The 21,349-nt window shown below is 42.6% G+C and overlaps 1 protein-coding gene across 1 annotated transcript in view; it reads left to right on the top strand.

The window, feature by feature from the left end:
* PTPRC (protein tyrosine phosphatase receptor type C) overlaps positions 1-21,349 on the top strand; it is a 91,010-nt gene that overhangs the window by 47,774 nt on the left and 21,887 nt on the right. The window contains exons 5-20 of the mRNA XM_081194563.1: positions 1,083-1,184; positions 4,435-4,452; positions 7,374-7,604; positions 8,505-8,630; positions 9,873-10,019; positions 10,827-10,964; positions 12,150-12,299; positions 14,228-14,427; positions 14,774-14,837; positions 15,012-15,120; positions 16,371-16,411; positions 17,243-17,352; positions 18,112-18,202; positions 18,335-18,411; positions 18,533-18,569; positions 20,473-20,570. Of these exons, the coding sequence (XP_081050689.1) occupies positions 1,083-1,184; positions 4,435-4,452; positions 7,374-7,604; positions 8,505-8,630; positions 9,873-10,019; positions 10,827-10,964; positions 12,150-12,299; positions 14,228-14,427; positions 14,774-14,837; positions 15,012-15,120; positions 16,371-16,411; positions 17,243-17,352; positions 18,112-18,202; positions 18,335-18,411; positions 18,533-18,569; positions 20,473-20,570 (1,739 nt within the window). The remainder of the gene's footprint in view (positions 1-1,082; positions 1,185-4,434; positions 4,453-7,373; positions 7,605-8,504; positions 8,631-9,872; positions 10,020-10,826; positions 10,965-12,149; positions 12,300-14,227; positions 14,428-14,773; positions 14,838-15,011; positions 15,121-16,370; positions 16,412-17,242; positions 17,353-18,111; positions 18,203-18,334; positions 18,412-18,532; positions 18,570-20,472; positions 20,571-21,349) is intronic.

Here is a 21,349-nt window from a genome sequence, read left to right as displayed (position 1 = left end):
CACAGCTATGAACAAATATATTATGAAGTTGCTGTTGTTTTTAAGGCCCAGTGTTGTTGAAGTCAGCATTTAATACTGTGTAGTTGGGTAATAAATATTTGCTGTACTGAGGCCAAAAGGTAAGAGTCACATTGCGCGTGCACACACGCGCGCGCGCACACACACACACACACACACACACACACGTGTTAACCCAAGAGATGCTGGCCATTTGAGCCATTTCTAATTAATACCACATTTGCACTGATGTTACAAATTTGTATAAAACCAGGACAGAGTTAATTTGTCTTCCAGTATCTTAAAATCATTTAGAATAGAAAACATTTTTCATTCTCGATTTTAATTGAGTTGATAAGAACACATATAGTTTTATTTTTATATGTATAGTGAGGGAATGATGTGAAAGAAAATAAAGAAGAAGAAAACAAACAAAAGAAAAATTGAAATCGTGATACAATTGAGTATATCAGTAATACAATTCTTCCAATAAATGTAGAATTACTCTTGATAAATGGATTCCATATTGTTATATTTATCCAGACACAATCTGCACCCAAAAGAATACCTATAGTTTTTAAACTAACCAATGATCTCTCCAAAAACGGAGCCATAATCCAATGCATGCCCACCCGCCGTAGTAGACTTGTAAAAAGGAGGAAGGAAGGAACCTTTATTCATATATCAAAGTGAAATGTTTTGTAGACATTTGAATTATCACTTCTGTTCTTCATTTCGAGTAAGAAATTAAGACTGCAATCTTGTACATCCTTATCTGGGATTAAGTCCTACTGAACTAAATGGATCTTACTTCTGAGTTGGTATGAACAGGGAAGAACAGTTGCAGCAGCATCTTATGCAAACACCCTCAGAAGTAAGACCCACTCTCTTCAATGGTGCTTATCTGCAGGTCTCTGTGTGTAGGACTGTACTTTATATTCCCATTAAGAAGACTAGTTTTCCTTTTTACAGGAGAAGGAACACATTTTCTCAGCTTGCAGTTCTTCAAGGTTGTTTCCATTCATGGGGACATGGCATCAATAATTGCTGAATGTAACACTAACGTTCTGTTTATTTCCTGGCAGATGATGGGGATAATTCCACCACGCATACCAACATTTCAGCGTCCTCTGGCACTCCAGCAAACATCCCTTCAGCTCTCTCAGAGACCACCCCTGGTCCAATAGGTGACAAACCTGCACACATTTAAGAGCATTGCTAGCACCACATGCATGCATGGCTTTGAATGGCATCCAAATTCCTTTGAGAATGAAATTTTTTCTGTGCAAACACAATTGAAATGAATTGGATTCGTGCAGAAATTATTTATGAATTCCAATCCAAGAATCTGGTTTAAGAGCCAAGACTGACATCTGGCATATGAGAAGTGGGATACTGCTTTATCTAAATTGCCATATCTTACCCCAATTCTGGAATGCACTGCAACAAACATAAGAACTTGCTACTTTAAGCAAATTATCCATTTAATTTAGGTGGCTTTCACAACAGACAGCACTTTGCAATCTCTGTTACTGTGTATTTGTCATAAAATTTCATTAACAGCAGAAGACCATAGCACTTGGTCACCAGTCGTACTGAAATGTATTGTAACAGTGATTGGAATTGAGGATAATATGAATATTCAAGATTTCACAATAACATCAAAATTATAATAAATTATAATTTAAAACGGAATTGATCTAAAAGGTTCCTGCTACTTATTAAGGAAAGTTTTGGTGATCATAAAAAGCGTAGAGCTGAGTGAACAGAAAATAAATGAAAGCAAAGCAGGAGCAAAAACTAAATAAAAATAAAAGCAGAAAATAGATGGCAAAAAATTATAAATGGTAAACCAACTTGGAAGCGCTGCTAAAATATAACTAAATTGTAGCCCTGGGGTTACAATGCAGCAGCTCCACTCACAGAAGAAGAAGAGTTTGGATTTGATATCCCGCTTTATCACTACCCGAAGGAGTCTCAAAACGGCTAACATTCTCCTTTCCCTTCCTCCCCCACAACAAACACTCTGTGAGGTGAGGCTGAGAGACTTCAGAGAAGTGTGACTAGCCCAAGATCACCCAGCAGCTGCATGTGGAGGAGCAGAGATGCAAACCCGGTTCACCAGATTACGAGTCCACCGCTCTTAACCACTACACCACACAAACTTTTCTGTGAACAATGGAACGTCCTCTTCCTTTCCTCTTCCCTGCAGTTCCCCACACACCCTCAAAGGACTTGGGAGGACCCCCTGGAGCAGTTTTTGGAGGTTGGGAGAGAGGAGAGGAAGCAGAGGTCCCATTGAATGAACAGAATTCTGCTCACGAAACCCTGGATTTGGTCACTGCTCTGATGGGAGACCATTTAAGACTCCTAGATTTTCCACCTTGAATTCCATCATGCAAGAAAGGTGGAGTAAGACTATCATTAAACGTTTTAAAGTGTTGGATCCCCTAGAAAGTGCTGCTGGGCTACACTGCTGAACTACAGCTCCCAGTTCACCCCAGCAAGCATGGCAAACACCCTGGGATGATAAGAATGGTAGGTCACCAGAATATGCAGGGACAAAGGGTTCCTCACACCTGATATAGGTATTTAAAGGCACATTTTCTTATGGAAGCAGGACAGAACAGTCCTATGTGTACACACTTTTGAAAGTGGCAAATAGACCAATTCATCCATCCCCAAGTCAATGAAAATGTAGGAAAATGTAAGGAAGAATAACTGCCAATGGAATGAAAGCAACGAACCTCATAACTTCACAAGAAAGTTCAAGCGATAAGTCAAACAAACATCACAAAGCAAAAATGGAATTACTGTTTTTCTCCAACAATAAATGTAGACAAACCCCACATGCAGCAGGCCTGCCCCAAGATCAGAGAATAGTGAGGCAATCAAATAAATGTTGGGCTATCTGACAAGCCGTTGAATTAACCTCAGACTGTATCAACGGTTGCAAGCATTTAAATAGCTTATTAGGGAAAATAATTTACACTTTGTCAGAACCTGTCTTCTGAGGACAGATTAGTAGAAAATAGAAAATAGGAAATTCGGAAAATAAAATAAACTTTTAAGGCTAAGATTATAAGTAGGCGGTTTCAGTGGGAAATTGCTAGTTTTGCAAAACATTTTTAGTCATTTTGCAGTGACCTAAGTTGTCACGTCGTTTTGAGCAAGTATGGCAATATACAGTAAGGATGCAGACATGTTTGCTGAGAGGTCCCACTAGGGAAAGCGTGCATTAGATTGCACTATTACTAATATAAACTATTTGCCCAATGATATGATGTTTTAATTTCCTTGGCTTTAATGTAGCACAAAGAAGTCAACAGTGTGGGCCCAAGATTAGGTCTTCTGGAGAGGGTACCACCCCCAAAAAGGCTCAGATGGTAGGGGAACTCAGAGATGGGACTTAGCCATACAGAATCTCTGTAAGGTGCAGGTGCAATATAAAGTCCAAATAACCACATTTTGAGACTTAAGCATCAGCAACAGGTGCTCTTGCATAAGGTCTAATTTCATTTCAATAACGTTTACACAGGAAATGTTTTTTTGGGGAAACCAATAAAAAAATGTAGTTTTGTGGCTGTAAGAGTTTGCTCTGAAGATGCCACTGCACTGACATGATATCTACCCCAAGATAAGAACAGACAGGTGACAGAAATTCACAGCAAACCCGAAGCATTTGTAGGGCTCAAGTTACCATGTCTCAGTTATGGGGCCACCTTTACTGTTGTTTAGTCGTTTAGTCGTGTCCGACTCTTCGTGACCCCATGGACCAGAGCACGCCAGGCACTCCTGTCCTCCACTGCCTCCCGCAATTTAGTCAGACTCATGTTTGTAGCTTCGAGAATCCTGCAACTGACTAGGACCGCTGCAACCAGTAGCAGCCCAGTGTAACAAGGCCTTGGAGGCCGTTCAGCTGCCAAGAGACCAATTGCAGCAGAGCCACAAGTGGAGGAATACTGTCTTCTGGACGCTGTATTAGCTGTGGTTGAGGTTTGCTGGTGCCTGCATGTGTTCGCTGGGCCTGGGGTGCATATCATATCAGAGCAGCAAGGTCTGTAGGCCACACCTCAAGTACTGTATACTGCATTTACCTCCATTTGAATGCTATTTCATTGGTCCCCAGTAATTATGCAGTATTTCAATTATTCAATGCAATGTATAGTTAACTGTGTTTATGCTTAAATACCAGGAAAAAGATCAAAACCATAGTATAAAAGGTATGATGTTATATAGATATTTTAATGATGGAAGCTTATATTTTAATGTCTTAAAGTAATTGGTTTTTATGTTTTGTAAGACACTTAGAAGCTTATATTGGCACTAAGCAGTATATAAACACACTCACATATACATGCTGTATGTGAATAATTATTTTCTCTTTGATACGTTTATAATGAAGAGCCTTCTAAGATTTTATCTTCTTTCTTACAGCTACTCCCGTGGACTGCAGTAAGTTTTAATGTTTTCTTGAAGATGGAACCCAACTTGTTAGACGTCCCTTTTGTTATTCTCGAGGACACAGATAATTCTCAAGAACGATAATGAAATACAGAAAACAAGGCATTAAAAATGTGCCTGTAAATTGCAAGATTTGGGAGTCACTAGCAAATAATGGGACCATTCACATACATGACTCATGCATACAAGAAATATCTTTGAATATCCATATAATATGTAAGCTAAATATGTAGCTAAAAATCGACCATTCCTTTTCATTCCCTGAACTTCACGAAGGTCAACAACTGTGGCCTCCCAGGAACTCGAGGTTCTCCTGTATTTTGCAGCCCCCTCTTACACAAACAGCAGTCAAAAGATCAAAGGGCTATGAAGCACAAGCAGTGGCAGATCTGAGAACTTCAAATTTCAACGACGCCCTGTGCAATTCCAAAATTTGGTCCCGTCCCCCCGCCTCTCACCTTCCATTCTGCAGCATAGTTACGTACGGTGCCCCTGAGGCTCTGCGCCCAGTGCGACTGAATCAGTCAGGCTCTCCTTTCCCTGGCGCAAGCCAAACTTGGCAGAGCTGCAGGGCATTCCCCACCATACAGGTAGCTGCTGAATCAACAGCCTTGCTTTGTTTAGTGGCTGGGATGGCAGGACAGGAAAGGGCAGAGACTGGGGGAGAAATCTTACAAATCAGAGGTTCGTTTTTAGCTGGTTCTTTAGGAGAAGGGAACACAAGTAGACCCAGAGAGTTGCAACTCAACAAAACATATTTATTCTATACATTACAATTGCAGTCCCTAATACACACACACACACACACACACACACACACACACACACACACAATCTCTTGTAAAGTAGTTATTAGTATTCCAATATACCCCCAATAGTAGCCAAATTATTATAATAATTAATTCCCAAATTATACAATTATCAAAATGCCAATCAACTTCCAATTATACATTTTAGTTAAAGTGACTCCCCGCATGGTGGATTGAGTTCATTTCTGATCTTATATCACTGTGTTCTATAATCTTCATATCAGTTACATTTCAGTTATAAGTCATACACACACACATTCTCAATCATACTCACCAACTTTACAGCAGTAGCTGAACAGTAGCTGATCTCCAACTTCTCGAAAGATTCCATCAATGGTGTCTCTGAAAAATCTTACACATCACTTGGGAAGACAGGCAAACTAATGTCAGTGTACTGGATGAAGCAAAGATCACCAGTGTTGAAGCAATGATTCTTCAACACCAACTTCACTGGAAGGTTATGTTGTGCAGATGCCTGATTATCGTCTTCCAAAGCAACTACTCTATTCTGAACTTAAAAGTGGAAAGTGTGATGCTGGTGACCAACAAAAGAGGTTTAAAGACAGTCTCAAGGCAAATCTAAAAAAAATGTAGTATAAACACCGACAACTGGGAAACAGTGGCCTGCAAGTGCTCCAGTTTGAGAGCAGCCTTTACCAAAGGTGTCATGGACTTTGAAGACACTCGAACTCAGAACGCAAGGGAGAAACGTGCTAAGAAGAAGGCACGCTTGGCAAATCCACACCATGATCAACTCCCGCCTGGGAACCAATGTCCCCACTGTGAAAGGGCGTGTGGGTCCAGAACTGGCCTCCATAGTCACTTACGGACTCATTGTTAAAACTGTGTTTATGGAAGACAATCTTACTCAGCTACGAGTGATTGCCAAGGAAGGAGAAGATATCAGACAATACAGCTCTGGTGATTCACTGCCATCTGTTCATCATCAAAGTTGTTCATCACGTTCCAGAGTTCATCACACCCTTGTTAGTCAATGTTGCTCAACACCCGTCCTTCATTATCAACCTGTTTGTACGTCAGGTCTCATGAGCTCAGCACCTCTTCCTCACTTCGCTTGCCAACCTTATTAGTTCCAAAAGTCTTAGTGAGACTCCATTTTAGAGTGGTGTTCTTCAGCCTAAAAACAGGCCTACACTCATTCCTCCATTAATACCATAAATTTCTAATGAATATGATTATTATACTCATTACATATTGCCAATTGAGTTTGCATTTAAGGCTGACTCACTCACATCCGCTCTTTCCAAAGCAACGTGAGAACTGAAACACAGGTGTCCTTCAAAAATCCAAATTTTGCTGTGTAGCACTCCAACTGACTGCTGCTTACAACAACACCGATACTTGGTGTGGGTGTGGGTGTAATATGTGTAGATTAGTCAAAATATGTGTTTATTAGGATAAAATTGCACTAAATTGATCAAGGGTTTTTCTTTTAAAACCACAAACTGCTGAAGAAATGCAGAGAACTGAACTTACAAAAACTGGAAATGGAGACAACCAATATTGACAAGTCCTTCCATGCCTAGGAAGGGGACAGGATCACTGGAGCTGCTGCACCAATTGGGTCAATGGATTCCAGGGCCTTCTGCTGGCTGCTGGTGTTGGGGATCCTGCCAGGGGCACTTTTGCCTGTCTGTAGATGTGTGTGTGGAGTGCCAAACCAATAGAGTGATGCTGGCATGGCTGGCAGCAGGCCACCTAGGCTGTGCAGGGGGACAGCTCTGCCCAATCACATTCCACCACCACCCCAGCCTGACACAAAGGTGTTTTTTATGGGGGAATTGCTTTGTCGATGAGCCTCCGATGGCCATTATATATATTGCTGATGAGCTGCGCTTGGCTTGGTGAGTCACACAGGTTGGGCAGATCTGGTTAATGAACTGAAATATTACCAGTATGAATTGAAGGAAAACAAGCAGCTGCAAATCTAAGTAATCAGCAGAAGAACAGTTTCTCTCACCTGTAGTGCACACACTGTGCCTCTCTTTAAATGGTTAATGCACATTAAACATTATTTGTGGTTTGATTGTTTTTAACATGTTTCAGTGCAACAAGCGTTTTAACATATCTCTCATCTCTTAGGTCGTATAAACATTTCAGTGGCTCATTATAAATACAATTCAGAAGGCGTCACTGCAGAACTTGCAGTTATGAAAAGGGCAGAGCTGCAAAATGTTAGCTGTGAAAATGCCCACTGTACTTGGGACAAGGACCGAAGCACACTTGCTGGACTTCAAGAATGTGACAATTACAAGATAGTAGCATCTTTTAATGGATGTGATGATTTAAGATTATCAGTTCATGTCCCCCCTGGTAAGATCTGATACTTCTCATTTATTTAAGCAAAATCTGCCTTCTTGTTTTTCAGCCACTCTGATGAGCTGTCCTTCCCCCCAGTGCTAAGCTATTGGGAGAACGTAACCTGGGGGTATGTCAGAGGGCTAGAGAGGGTGCAGGAAGTCAGTTTTAATTTTTTTGGTGCCAACTAATATACTGGTTTTCAGTTTTTGATGGTTTCCAACCACTGTTAATCGCATAGTAACTGATGGCTTCTCTATGTTATTCGGAATAAAAGAATGTGCAACTAATAATCGGAAGTGCCGTTGGCATGCTCCACCAAAATTGAAGAGATATTCTTTCAAGTTATTGCGTTCAGATTTGTATTGGTTTTATATTGAAAACAGCAAGCAGTTGTGCCCCTTGAGTCATGAGCAATGCCAACTAAGTGAATGCATGAAGCTGGTGAGATGTGAAGGACTTGTAGTGATTCTAGAATGATGCTGTAATGATTAGAATTAAGTGCTGGACATAATCCATAAGCACCACTAAATCCCATATATCAAAGAGGGAAATTTTAAACCTTTGAAATCTATTGGGATTTTAAAATGCTCAGCTGTGGCTGAATTGTGCCCAGTGCTCTTGGTTCAAGTCTAGAAGATTGATAATTCACTAGATTTCTCACAATAACAGGCTTTTAAAGCTAAGCAATGTTTTTATTTCTCCTTCCATCATATCTCATAGTCATGTAACACATAAAGGTACACTAATTCAAAATGAATAGATGAACACTGAAAACTGTGTTAGGTACTCATTTGGGGGTAAAATGATACAACCCATTAAGCAATATATTATCCAGCATGCTTTTAAAACTGAAAAAGAAATACTGAACAGAATGTCATTGTGATATTTTTCTCCTTTTTCTTTATTTGGAAGAAACCGATAAGTGGAAACTAGAAGAACCTAAAAAAAGTAACACCAGTGTGACTTTATCTTGGAACAATCGCAGATATGATAAGCATCATTGCCTTTTAACATATTCCTGTCGCTGTCATCCTCATGGTAGGATATTTTGGAAGTTTTTGCATTTCTGTCTTTATTGGCTGGAGAATTAAATGCACTTTATTGGGGACCTTTATTTTTGTGTCCTATGTATGGACGTATTTAGAAATAAGTGTAGAGAGGTGGAAAGGCAAGCAAGTCTGGTAAAGGTTTGAGTCTCTCTCTCTCTCTCTCTCTCTCTCTCTCTCTCTCTCTCTCTCTCTCTCTCTCTCTCTCTCCTTAATGAAATAGCAAGAAGAAATACCTCCTGCAATAGGGAATATGAAATCCAGAAGGATCTTACTCTACACGAGTGGCTGCAAGTCTCTAAAAAATCACAAGTTGTTGATAGTTACTCCAGATTTAATTACTGTAGATAACAAGGGTGCAATATTTTGTGTGAAGCATTAGATATGGATGGTGCTAAAGAAGTGTAGGCTAGGGGAGACCTAAAACATATAGCTACAGTCAAATAGCAGCTCACTTGGAGGTGAGGTCAGGGGAAGGAAGAGGGATCTTGTCAAAGTGGCTCACCATAGCTCCAGTTCTTATCAGCAAGACAGTGGGGTAGCATGTTCTTGATTCTTTGTCAATCAAACTACATGACCCTCCATATATTCTTGGACTCAGCTCCCTCAAGCAGCATGACCAATGGTAAGGAAATTCCCCATCCATGGCATAGAGCAGTGTTTCCCAAACGTTTTTGGGCAACGGCACACCTGTTTACCGGAAAAAAATCTCGCGGCACACCACCATTAAAGCCCCGCCCCGTGACGTCAGCGCGCAGCGTCACGCCGGGAGGGACGCACAAAAGTGAAAGTTTTTTCCCTCCCCCTTGCCGGGGTGGGAGGAGGCAGCAGAGCGAGGGACTGAGGGACGGCGGCAGCTGAGGCGGCGGCGGCTGTTGTGGTGGTGGCGGCGATAGCGGGCGGAGGAGGGGGCGGCAGCGGGAGTTGCTGCTGCTGCTGTTGCTGCTGCTGCCCGGACATGCCGGCCTCCTCCTCCTCCGCTGTCTCGCGCTCCTCCCTTTTGCGCGCGCTGCCCCGCCGCTCGGCACCACCACCGCGGAGCCGCCCCCGGCTCGACGCGGATCCTCGCCGCCGCCGCCTCTCGCCGCCCGACTTGCCCGCCTCCCTCCCACGGCACACCAGCCGATGTCTCACGGCACAGTAGTGTGCCGCGGAACACCGGTTGGGAAACACTGGCATAGAGGCTTCTGGATGCCTGAAGTACGGAGCAATGATGTTTTGCAATTTCTTATAGGTAAGAATTTTCAGCCCACTGAGGAGCACAATGGTTGTACAGTGACAGGTTTAGCACCCAACAAGAACTACAATTGTTCATCAGAAATACGGTATAATGGCAAAAATGTGAAAACTGACAACAAACAGCTAACAACAGATTATGGAAGTGAGTATGACAACATGATGCTTAGTCACTTATGAACTTGCCTTCATCCCAGAAACTAAACTTTCATAACGAAGAAGGGTATCTATGTTCACATATAAATAAAAGCATACAAATGGGATTTAATGTATTACCGTGACAGATTATAATCTGGGCAGGAGTGCCTGATCCAAGTTTGGAGGCCCTTGGGTAAGATGTCCATGGTGGGCCCCTTCTCCAGCTAGGTCCACCTTCTTCTCCCCACTGTTTATTTTCTGGCCTTCCTGAGACAAAACTGCATGGTAGTCCAAAGGGAGCCACAAGCAGAGTCTCCTGCTCTTTCTCCTTACTCCTGTCACTACACTTTCACTCAGAGGACAGGGGAAATGACAGTAGGGATGGACAGATCAATCATAAGTCCATCCCATTCCATCCATCCATCCATCCATCCATCCATCCATTCATTCATTCATCTATCCATCCCCGGCCCTACCTACTGCTTTTTAAACATTTTTATATCTTTAATTGCTTAGTAGTTTTTGAACTGTTGAACTGTTAAAAATCAGGAAGAACCTTCCACCATTAAGAACTGTTCAACAGTAAAACTTTGACTTTCTCGGAAGGTAGTGGACTGTCCTTCACTGGAGGTTTTTAAGCACAGGTTGGATGCCAGGGGTCATAGATGCTTTGGTTGAGAATCCTGCTTGGCAGGGGGTTGGACTAGATGACCCTTGGGTCTCTTCCAACTCCATGATTCTGTGATTCTATGAACTATCACTGGGTTCCTGAATAATTTTTAAAAGAGTCCCCCCCGCTAAATTCCTGCATCAGCACCTGGCAAGCCTGAAGATATTTCATGGAATTCAAGTAATTCTACAATAGAAATCACGTGGAAGAAGCCACAATCCGAAGAAAACGGCCCTATTGATGGGTACATGGTCTGCCTCGGGGACCACTGCAGTAAAAAAGGTATGTACATTTTGCATCATTTTGCCAGAAAGCATATTAAGTCCATTTGTAGATATTAGGTGTGTGTGCGTGTGCGCGCGCGCAGAGATCTTCTGATCTGCTTTGTGGCCCCTGGATCAGGCAGACCCATTCTGTGATTCTCTGGGGGGTGACCCCCACCACTCTGTCCCACACCCAGTCCTGTTTCAAGGAGGCGGGGGGTTAATCTTAAATCCTAGTTAAACAGATGGGATGGAGGGGAGAGTAGTGGGGTTAGATATTGCAGGGTGCTGCTTGCTTGCGAGTTCCTTCCCTGCATTGAAGCCCTTAGCGAAGGTAGCAGCACCCTGGGAATCATTTTTAATGTTCTGAGGATGACATTTATTTTGGGGTGAGTATTTTTAGATCATTTTTAAACTATGATTTTACTGGGGGTGTGCTTTGAAGAGTTGATTACAAGCCAACAGCCCTGGCCCTCTTTTTTCTAAGTATTCCCCTAACACACAGGCTGCGGGAAAATTTCTCCATTGATTTAGAGGGGTTCCCCAGTGATCAGAGCCATTTTCTGATTGGGAGTTAAATACCGTATTTTTTGCTCTATAAGACTCACTTTTTCCCTTCTAAAAAGGGGAAATGTGTTGTGCGTCTTATGGAGCGAATGCAGGCTTGCTCAGCTATCCCAGAAGCCAGAACAGCAAAAGGGATTGCTGCTTTCACTGCACAGAGCTCCCTCTTGCTGCTCTGGCTTCTGAGATTCAGAATATTTTTTTTCTTGTTTTCCTCCTCCAAAAACTAGGTGCGTCTTGTGGTCTGGTGCGTCTTATAGAGCGAAAAATACGGTAGATCAGCTCATTTTTGAGAGAAATGGAAATCAAGGGGTGCTTGCGCCCATCTCTGCCTTCTTGGCGCTGAAGCAGTGTCTCTTCTCATATGTTCCTCCATGCGCCTTGAGGTCTATTCCAAAGAAGGCCTATTCAATATTCTTTTCATTTGCACAAAGAAAAGCAGTCTGGGAATGTTGGGGTGGACTTTTGTGCACACCCCTCACCCCACTTCCAGTTTAACTTTCCACGTGTTCAAGCAAATGCCTGAACTGTAATGTTATGTATTGTTGAAAGCTGACTATTATCTGTATTGATGGTTTTATCTTGTTCCATTCCATGTAATTTCTAATCTTTTAAAATGTTTTTTTAATTAAAAATACAGCTAATGTTTCAAAGAATACCAGTCATATATGGAAGGACTTAAAGCCCTACAAAAATTATAGTGTCTATGTCTGGGCATACACCAAAACACAGAATGATGCAGTACTGGAAGGGCAACGAAGTGGCAAGACAATTCCCACTAAAGCAGCAAGTAAGTTGTGTTCTCAAATATTGTGCTAACGCTATGACTAAAAGTCTGTCCCCCCTATTTAAAAACTTGCTACATACAATCTGCTACTGTATGCATTGCAGACTTCATATGAGCAGCTGCATCTAAATTTATCTATGTGGAAATCATTCATTTTCAACATTTAATGCATGAAATTTATAGGAATGATTGGAATAATTTCCTGTGAAATAAATTGTTATTTCCCCACCCTCTTGGGTTATAACCAAGCATCATCTGACTTATCAGAATGGCTCAAAGTTATTGATGATCAGAGGTCTATAACATCTACCTACATGTTTGTTCTCCGTTATGTTTGGTGGTTGTGATGGAACCAAAGGAGGCTGCGCTAAGCACTTGAGGTCATATTTTGTCCCAGACTATAGGAAAGCATTTATACTAATTTGTCTAAATGTTCTGTCATCAGCTATGTTGGAAGGAAAACTTGTGCCATGTAAAGTGGGGTGTTTGGGGTGACTTTTGGAGGAATGTTGAAAATATGTATGACTTGACAGGAAGAAGACATTTTCTTTATTTTTCCTGGGTGGACTAGAGCAGTTTGTTGTCATGAGGCGATAATGAAATGCCTCTAAGAGTGCGAATATTCTGGTTGGAAAAATGGTCAGGCTAGTCCTTTGCTTACTAATAAAAGCTTCCTCTAACTCTAAGACGGGATGCGGGTGGCGCTGTGGGTTAAACCACAGAGCCTAGGACTTGCCGATCAGAAGGTCGGCGGTTTGAATCCCTGCGACGGGGTGAGCTCCAGTTGCTCGGTCCCTGCTCCTGCCAACCTAGCAGTCTGAAAGCACGTCAAAGTGCAAGTAGATAAATAGGTACCGCTCCGGTGGGAAGGTAAACGGCGTTTCCGTGCGCTGCTCTGGTTCGCCAGAAGTGACTTAGTCATGCTGGCCACATGACCCGGAAGCTGTACGCCGGCTCCCTCGACCAATAAAGCGAGATGAGCGTTGCAACCCCAGAGTCGTCCGCGACTGGACCTAATGGTCAGGGGTCCCTTTACCTAACTCTAAGACATTTATTTCATACAATTCATATATCATTTGATTGAAAGAAGAAGAAAACCCTTAAAAGCAGTTTATAAAAAAAACTAAACAATAGAAACAGTTAGAAACTGCTATTTAAAACATTCAAATAATTAAAATCAGGAATAAGTGAAAAACAGATCGAAACACATGTAAGCATTCTACATATTTGGGTAGGCTTGTCTGAACAAAAATGTTTTTATCAAGCATTGAGAAAAGTACGCCTGTCACTAGGCAGGGTGCTCCAAAATGTCGGTGCAGCCACACGAAAAGATTGATCAACTACAGATACAGAAAGAGTGTTAAGTTGACTGTTTTTAGTGTGTCACACTTCTGGGTTGAAATCTTTGATTCATTAAAAGCAGTTTGTCTCCAAAAGCCTATTGGACCAATAAATAGTTCACCTGCCAGTGGAAGGACAAGGAGGGAGCCAGTCTGGCTTCTCCAGGGAGAGAGTTCTGGGAGGCCTTTGGTGCTTTGCCTGCTGATGGCATTTTGTTGAATCCCACTGTATAATTTGTTCTTTTAGTGTATAGTTCATTGCTTTGGACATCAAAAGCAGTATATACAGTGGTACTTCGGGTTACATACGCTTCAGGTTACAGACTCCACTAACCCAGAAATAGTGCTTCAGGTTAAGAACTTTGCTTCAGGATGAGAACAGAAATTGTGCTCCGGCGGCACGGCAGCAGCAGGAGGCCCCATTAGTTAAAGTGGTGCTTCAGGTTAAGAACAGTTTCAGGTTAAGAACAGACCTCCAGAACGAATTAAGTACTTAACCCGAGGTACCACTGTAAATGAATGGTATTATTATTATTATTATTATTATTATTATTATTATTATTATGCCTTAACTATTTGTCTTTCAAACAGAACCAACAGGTGTGAAAAATCTCAAAGCGGACTTATCAAACGAAGCAAACAATGCTGTTAAGATCAAATGCTCAAAGCCAGAACAAATAAACGGCCCCAAAGAAGAATATATCTTGTACCTGGAGGATGAGAATAAAACGAATAAAGATTGTTCTTTTGAAGTTAAAGACCTAGCTTATCTGACAACATACACGTTTAAGGTAAACTGCTTAATTCTGATGTGTACATTGAGATATAGGTAGATGCATTCAATTCATTACCTCACTGCGTAATGGTGTTTCCCCTTGTGGAACACAGCAGGGTGGAAGCTGCAGACAAAACTAGAATTAGTCGGCTCTTCCTGCCACTGGCTTTGGCGCCACCTAGTGCTAGGCTCCCTGTCTTCTGCCCTACCAGTCCCAATGGGCAATAGCCATTTGTGTAAAAGTAGCTCTTTTGATTATTGCATCTTCACTTTAGATGGGAAACCATTTGGGATATTGTTTGTCTTTGGTGATACATTTTTGACAAATCGAAATAGTATCCGCTGTTCTTTCTGTTTATTAGGTTGGTTTTAGCAACGGGAATTATACCTCGGAAGCCTTGGCCTCTAATCCAGTAACAACCAGATGTAAGCTAAAGTTTCAACCACTCCTATCAATTTACTGATTAATTTACATGTAAACCACAAGAGCAGGACTTGACATAAGGTTTAGAAAGCGAGTAACGGAACAAACTTTTGCTAGAATTTCTTAAACCTTTTCAACATAGCTTCTCTCTCCTTTTGTTCTTTCGAATTTTGCAGATAATTCTCAAGCCCTGATTATATTTTTGGCATTCCTCATTATTGTGACCTCTGTGGCTTTGCTCCTTGTTTTGTATAAAATCTACACTCTTAACAAAAAACGATCATCGTAAGTAACCCCTCTTCCTTTCTTCTCTTAAGTATATGAAATAAAATGAGAAGACTTATTGATATAATGTAGAATGGCGTGAGATTTCTTTCTCCTTTATTTACCTACTACATTGCTCCAAGGAGTTCAAGGAAGTGTACATAGTTTATCTCTTTCCCATCTTGCAACAACCCTACGAGAATCCTACTCCAACCATCTAACGCCTGCTTTGCAGTGGCTTCCTTTGGCCATGGTCTGTTGGTTGCATATTTCTCCGGTGATATCTATAAGGAATCACATGTCAGGAAGTGTAAAGTAAGGTAGAGAAAAGTGAAGATTTCTCACGGGGTGGTTGGACAGGAAGCTACATCAAGCTACACAGAGCCTCCCATGGAAAGAAAATAAAGTCCCTACCAGAGAAGAATGGCAGATTAAATTGATGGATTATGCTGAAATGGCAAAAATGACCGGAAGAATCAGAAATCAGGAAGACCAACATTTTAATAAGGAATGGGGGAAATTTATAATTTATCTTAAAAACCGCTGTAAACAGCTAAAATTGTTAGTAGGATTGGAATAACACTTGTAGTTTAATGGTGACTTTGGGACATAATGGAGATGTAAAAGTTTTGGATTATTATAAAAGATGCAGGAGGAAATGACTAACAGTAGGGGAGAGGAGGGAGCCCAGGAGATTCTTTGGAATCTTGTCTTTATGTTGTATGTTGGATATGGGATTGTAAAACTTTAATCTGAAAAACCAGATAAATAAATGTATATTTAAAAAGACACACATGGCCCCCCTAATCCGCGCCATCACTGCAGCTTACCAGAAAGAAGAGGGGTGGGAGGGTCAAGGCTGTGCAAATGCACTGCTGAAACCAGTTGGGCACCACCAGTGCGTCTGCAGGGACGACTTCCCTGCCACCTCACTCCTCTCCGTCTCTATAAACTGCAGTGGCACTGCTGCTCAGAGGCCAGGCGAACCCTTTGCCCCTTCCTGCTGGCCACTCCTGATTCCTTCTCATGCTAAAGTACCCTCCATGGGAGTTGGGTTATAGTCACATAGGAAAGAGTTATATTGTTATTCCTTGACCAGCATCACTTTTATGACTTTTACTAATACTGGAGTGACATAGGACGAAACCAGACACGAGCCTGCGGATCTCACTCGTAAACTTTGCTGGATGTACCTTAGAATTTGGTTGCAGAAAGCTTTGTTAACATGGAGCATTGCTCTTAGGCTTCATAACTGTTTATGTTTCTTACAGGGATCCAGATACAGGTATGCAGCCTCTTATGATAGGCAGAGGTTGGTATTCTCCAGCTTTGGGCAAGTGCAAGCATTTAATTGATATTTTTGTCTAGCTCACCATAAAGCCTTTGTAGCAGTACTGAACCCCGAAGCATGCTTCTTGGAGCCGTAATGTAGAAACTTTCCTCATGGACCTTTGTAGGCATTATAACTATTGGGGTAACAGGATTTATTACCTTTCGGTTAACCCTTCAGTACACAGAGTATGTGGGATAACCAGTCTCATATAACCAACATGATTCAGCCTACTTAATGGATGAAGGGGTTAATGCCATAGAGTAAGCTGTCTTGCCTGGCTTAGCCTATGTCACTTCCCTTCACCTTGGGAGGAAGGTAAACAAGCCTATTGTTTGCCTGAGAAGCTCAATATGTGAAAATGCAAAACCCTGTTCTCTAAACTGAGTTGCATCCAAACTTCCAACAGTTACATCAGGGAATTCTTGTGACCTGACAAATCTTCCAGACCTAACTCTGTAATGCTGTTAAATGTACATGTTTTAAGGATGGGGAATCCATGGTCTTCAGATATTGGATTCCAGTCCCCATCTGCCTCAGCCAGCATGGCCAATAGTCAGGAATTATGGGAGTTGTAATCCAACATATTTCTATGCCTGCTTTAAGAGAATGTAATACTCTTAAATAATGTGAATTATTTGGTAGTGCTTTGCCGAATGTCATTTCATTGCACTCAAGCTGTATAACTTGATTGCAAACCTATAAGAAAACTATAGGAACCTAAGCATGTGTTCAAATATGGATTGCCTTTGTGTGATATGTATTAAAAGAAACAAATGCCATGACATATATGTTTTTCTCCGTGTTTTAAAGATGATGAGAAACATCTGTTGAACATAGACCCAATTCCTGCAGAGTTGCTGTGGGAAACATATAAGAGGAAGATAGCAGATGAAGGAAGACTTTTCCTGGATGAATTTCAGGTTGGTGCCCCATTAAAAGACATTAGCCAAGTGTAAATCAGAAATGTGAGTAATGCTGGTGGCTGGCTTGCTTTTGTTATGGGGTAAGAAGTTCCCAAATTCCCTGAAGGGCTCAAGGTTGGGGGGGAGGGGGGAGGTGCAGAGCACAGCTGTGTAGCCCAGAAGGCTAGAATTGCATTATAAGAGATGAGTCCTTTGGCAGTTAGTCCTTAGTAAATGGGAATTGGCTTGCATCCCTGAATGTGGATAAACTGGATTAAGGAGTGCAGTTGAAATGAATTATGATGTGTGTTATGTACTGAGTTGAATAGTATCCAAACTGCAGCAGTCTGATTGGTCCTAGAACAATAGGATCCAAATTGCAGCAGTCTGATTGGTCCTAGAACAATAGGATTCAGAATGCAGCAGTCTGATTGGTCCTAGAACAATGCAGCAGTATGATTGGTTGGCAGGAACCACCCAATCATGCTCCAGATACAAGTGAATCCACAGCCTGATTGGCTTACAGTAGAATTCCAGAATTAGCCGATCATGTGCAGCCCATCGTGTAAATAATGTATATAAAGCAGATACTTTGAGGGGACTTTCATTCATTCCTCCTCACCACTATGAGCCGAATAAAGAGCATGAAATCACTTTGCGACTCTGAGAATATTTCAATGTGAATAGTTTTGAAGAGCTAAATATGTCATTTATCCCTAACTGTGGTGGCAATGGTTTCACATAATTCTTTTTGCTGAGGTTGTTGTCCTTTTGCAGAGCATTCCCAGAGTTTTCAGTAAATTCACAATAAAAGATGCACGCAAGTCTTACAACCAGAACAAAAACCGTTACATTGACATCCTCCCTTGTAAGTACATATTGCAAATTGGGTTCTTCATGAGAATCCTTTATCCTTCCCCCCTTCCCCCGAATTTATATCAAACTGAAGATAACCTTTGATAACGTCTTAACCTTTGTTTATGACTATTTATATGAAAAGATGACTACAACCGTGTGGAGCTTTCTTCAATACTCGGGGACCCTGGATCTGACTACATAAATGCAAGCCATATTGACGTGAGTGACCACTGTTAGCAAAATTCCTAATGTCAGATTGAAAACGTTATTCATAATTATTCCTAAGAATGTGCAGATATTAGTTTGTCTGGGCATAATAACAAATTACTTTATCTTGTAGGGCTTCACAGAACCAAGAAAATACATTGCTGCCCAAGGTTGGTATTTTGGTATTACTTCTTCTTCTTCTTCTTCTTCTTCTTCTTCTTCTTCTTCTTCTTCTTCTTCTTCTTCTTCTTCTTCTTCTTCTTCTTTATTGAATATACCACAGAGCCTAGGGCTTGCTGATCAGAAGGTCCTAGGGCTTACTGATCAGAAGGTCTGTGTTTCAAATCCCCACGATGGAGTGAGCTCCTGTTGTTTGGTCCCTGCTCCTGCCAACCTAGCAGTTCGAAAGTCCAAGTAGATAAATAGGTGCCACTCCGGCGGGAAGGTAAACGGCATTTCCGTGTGCTGCTCTGGTTTGCCAGAGGCGGCTTAGTCATTGTTATGTACTGAAGTTCTCACCCTGGGCCAGCAGGGGGATACTGTAGATAGCTATGCAAATGAAGGATTGAAAAGTGACGTTCAGTGATTGGATAGTTTTGTATGCAAATGAAGGATCGAAAAGTGACGTTCAGTGATTGGATAGTTTTAGAAAATGGCAACAGTTACATTGTTCTGGAACTCTATATAAGCAGGCTGACTGAGCTCCTCAGTTCAGTTCTGTTCCAGCTTACAAAATAAAGAGCTGCTTTGGAGAAATTGCTCTGTCGTCTGCTATGTCAACCCACAACTTAACAGTCATGCTGGCCACATGACCTGGAAGCTGTACGCCGGCTCCCTTGGCTAGTAAAGTGAGATGAGTGCCGCAACCCCAGAGTCGGCCACAACTGGACCTAATGGTCAGGGCTCCCTTTACCTTTTACCTTTACCGCCCTATACCCGGAGGTCCCAGGGCGGTTCACAGAATAAAATCAAAATACCACAAAATACATATTCAACATAAGAACAACAACCCAATAACCCCCTCCCCAAAGCACACATTTTCTTTTTCCTTCCCTTTCCACCTTAAATCATTCAGGAAAGTAGTCTCTCTCTCTTTCTCCGTGCTCATACATATGAGGGGCTGCTGCCCCAGCTTGCATTGCTAACCAGCCCCACCTCCCACCCTTTCCAACCCTATCCCCTCCCTTTACCCCTCACCCATGCTTCCCATAGCCTCATAACTCCATCAACCTCCCTATATTCTAACATCTCCTTTATTCCTCCCATATCCACACAGCCCCTTCAAGCCCCTATATTTTCACAGCTCCTTTAAGCTCCAGTCTCTCATCTATCTGCCACCTCAACCTCACCTACCCGCCATCGTCCGCTGCAAATCTCCATCACCTCACAGCTTGCTTGCCCAATGCTTCCCCATCTCCTCACAGCTCACCCCAATCCCAAGAGGACGCAGCTGCTGCCAGTCACAGAGGAGGGAGGAATGAAGAGGAGACAGTCTCTTCTCTGTCCTGCCCTGACAGAAAGAAGCAGTGGCGTAGCGTGGGGGGTGCAGGGGGGGCCGGCCGCACCGGGCGCAACATCTGGGGGTTAGGGTTAGGGGGTGCAAATCCACTGGTTAGGGGGCGCAAATCCACGGGTTAGGGGGCGCAAATTACTTGCCTTGCCCCGGGTGCTGACAACCCACGCTACGCCACTGGAAAGAAGTGTGGATTGTGAAACGCACACTTCCTTCTGCCGATAGCATCAGAGTAGGGAAGAAAGACTTCCCCCTCCATGGTGGTGGCGACAGTGGAGAGTACTTGAAGGCCTGTGTCCCCAGCTGTGTCCTCCCCTCTCTCCCAGACTACCCACCCATTCATTCACCTGATCAGCTGGGCCACTCACTTGCCCTGTTCCCAGACCTCCGTCACCCTATTGTGCATGGATTTGGCCTGACCTAGCCTAAGTTAATTGCTTTTAAGTTTCCTTGATTTCTGTGGGGCGTGCGTTTAACTCTCTTTAAAAGTGCTTCTGTCTTTGGCTGGGTCATGCCCATGGCAATCACGCCAACTGCTTAAAGTAAATATTTCTGCCCAGGTCCCAAGGAGGAGACAACGGATGATTTCTGGAGAATGATCTGGGAGCAGAAGGCAACCATCGTTGTCATGGTGACTCGCTGCGAGGAAGGAAACAGGGTGAGGGAAAGAGGTGCACTCTCCTGTTGTGGCTACTGTAAAAATATGCACGACTCTGCTTACTTTATTCTTACACCAATCCAGTTAATTATGGGAAACCTCTTTGGCCACAAAATACCCAAGAGGATGTACAAAGGCTCTGTTGTGGCTCTGTGGTGGGTCATAACTTCTGCTAATGAATTTATGAGCCAACCCAAATTCTTCTGGGGAGACACTGGTAATCTGGATGCAGGAAATGGCTACTGACTTGATCAGCAGCATGCATTGACTTGTCCAGGCTCTGTTGCCAGTGTATGGCTACTACCATTTCTTATGGTTTGTCTTGGCCAAGTTTTCCAAGAAGCGCGTGCTTACCATTTGCTGGAATGGGGGGTGGGGGAAAACTGTTTCTCCTCATGCTATGCACAGGGACTTCTGAGAAGCATCAGGCAGGCCATTGTGGGAAATGAGAAGATGGAGCAGAAGAACATTTGGGCTGACCCAACAGAGCTCTCCTCTGTCTCTCTCTTTTAAAACAAAACAAAACAAAAAACAAAACCGTTTCTGCGGGGGTTGCATTCCAGGTCAAAGCTCATGTTGACGGAGCATGCATAAGTCCACCCCACCCCATTATACCTCAGCAGCACCCCTGTTCCACCCCATCCCTTCCTCTTCTGGGTCAAAAATGACCCATGGCTTCAATTGGAAATGCCTAAAATGGACACCGCCTGTACGTGTGATGTGGTGTGGTGTAGTGGATAAGAGCGTAGACTCGTAATCTGGGGAACCGGGTTCGCGTC

Source organism: Podarcis bocagei, assembly GCF_964188305.1.
Source record: "Podarcis bocagei genome assembly, chromosome: 5".
NCBI classification, from domain to species: Eukaryota; Metazoa; Chordata; class Lepidosauria; order Squamata; family Lacertidae; genus Podarcis; species Podarcis bocagei.
The sequence above is the reverse complement of the archived record's forward strand: the minus strand, read 5'-3'. Positions and strand labels throughout refer to the sequence as shown.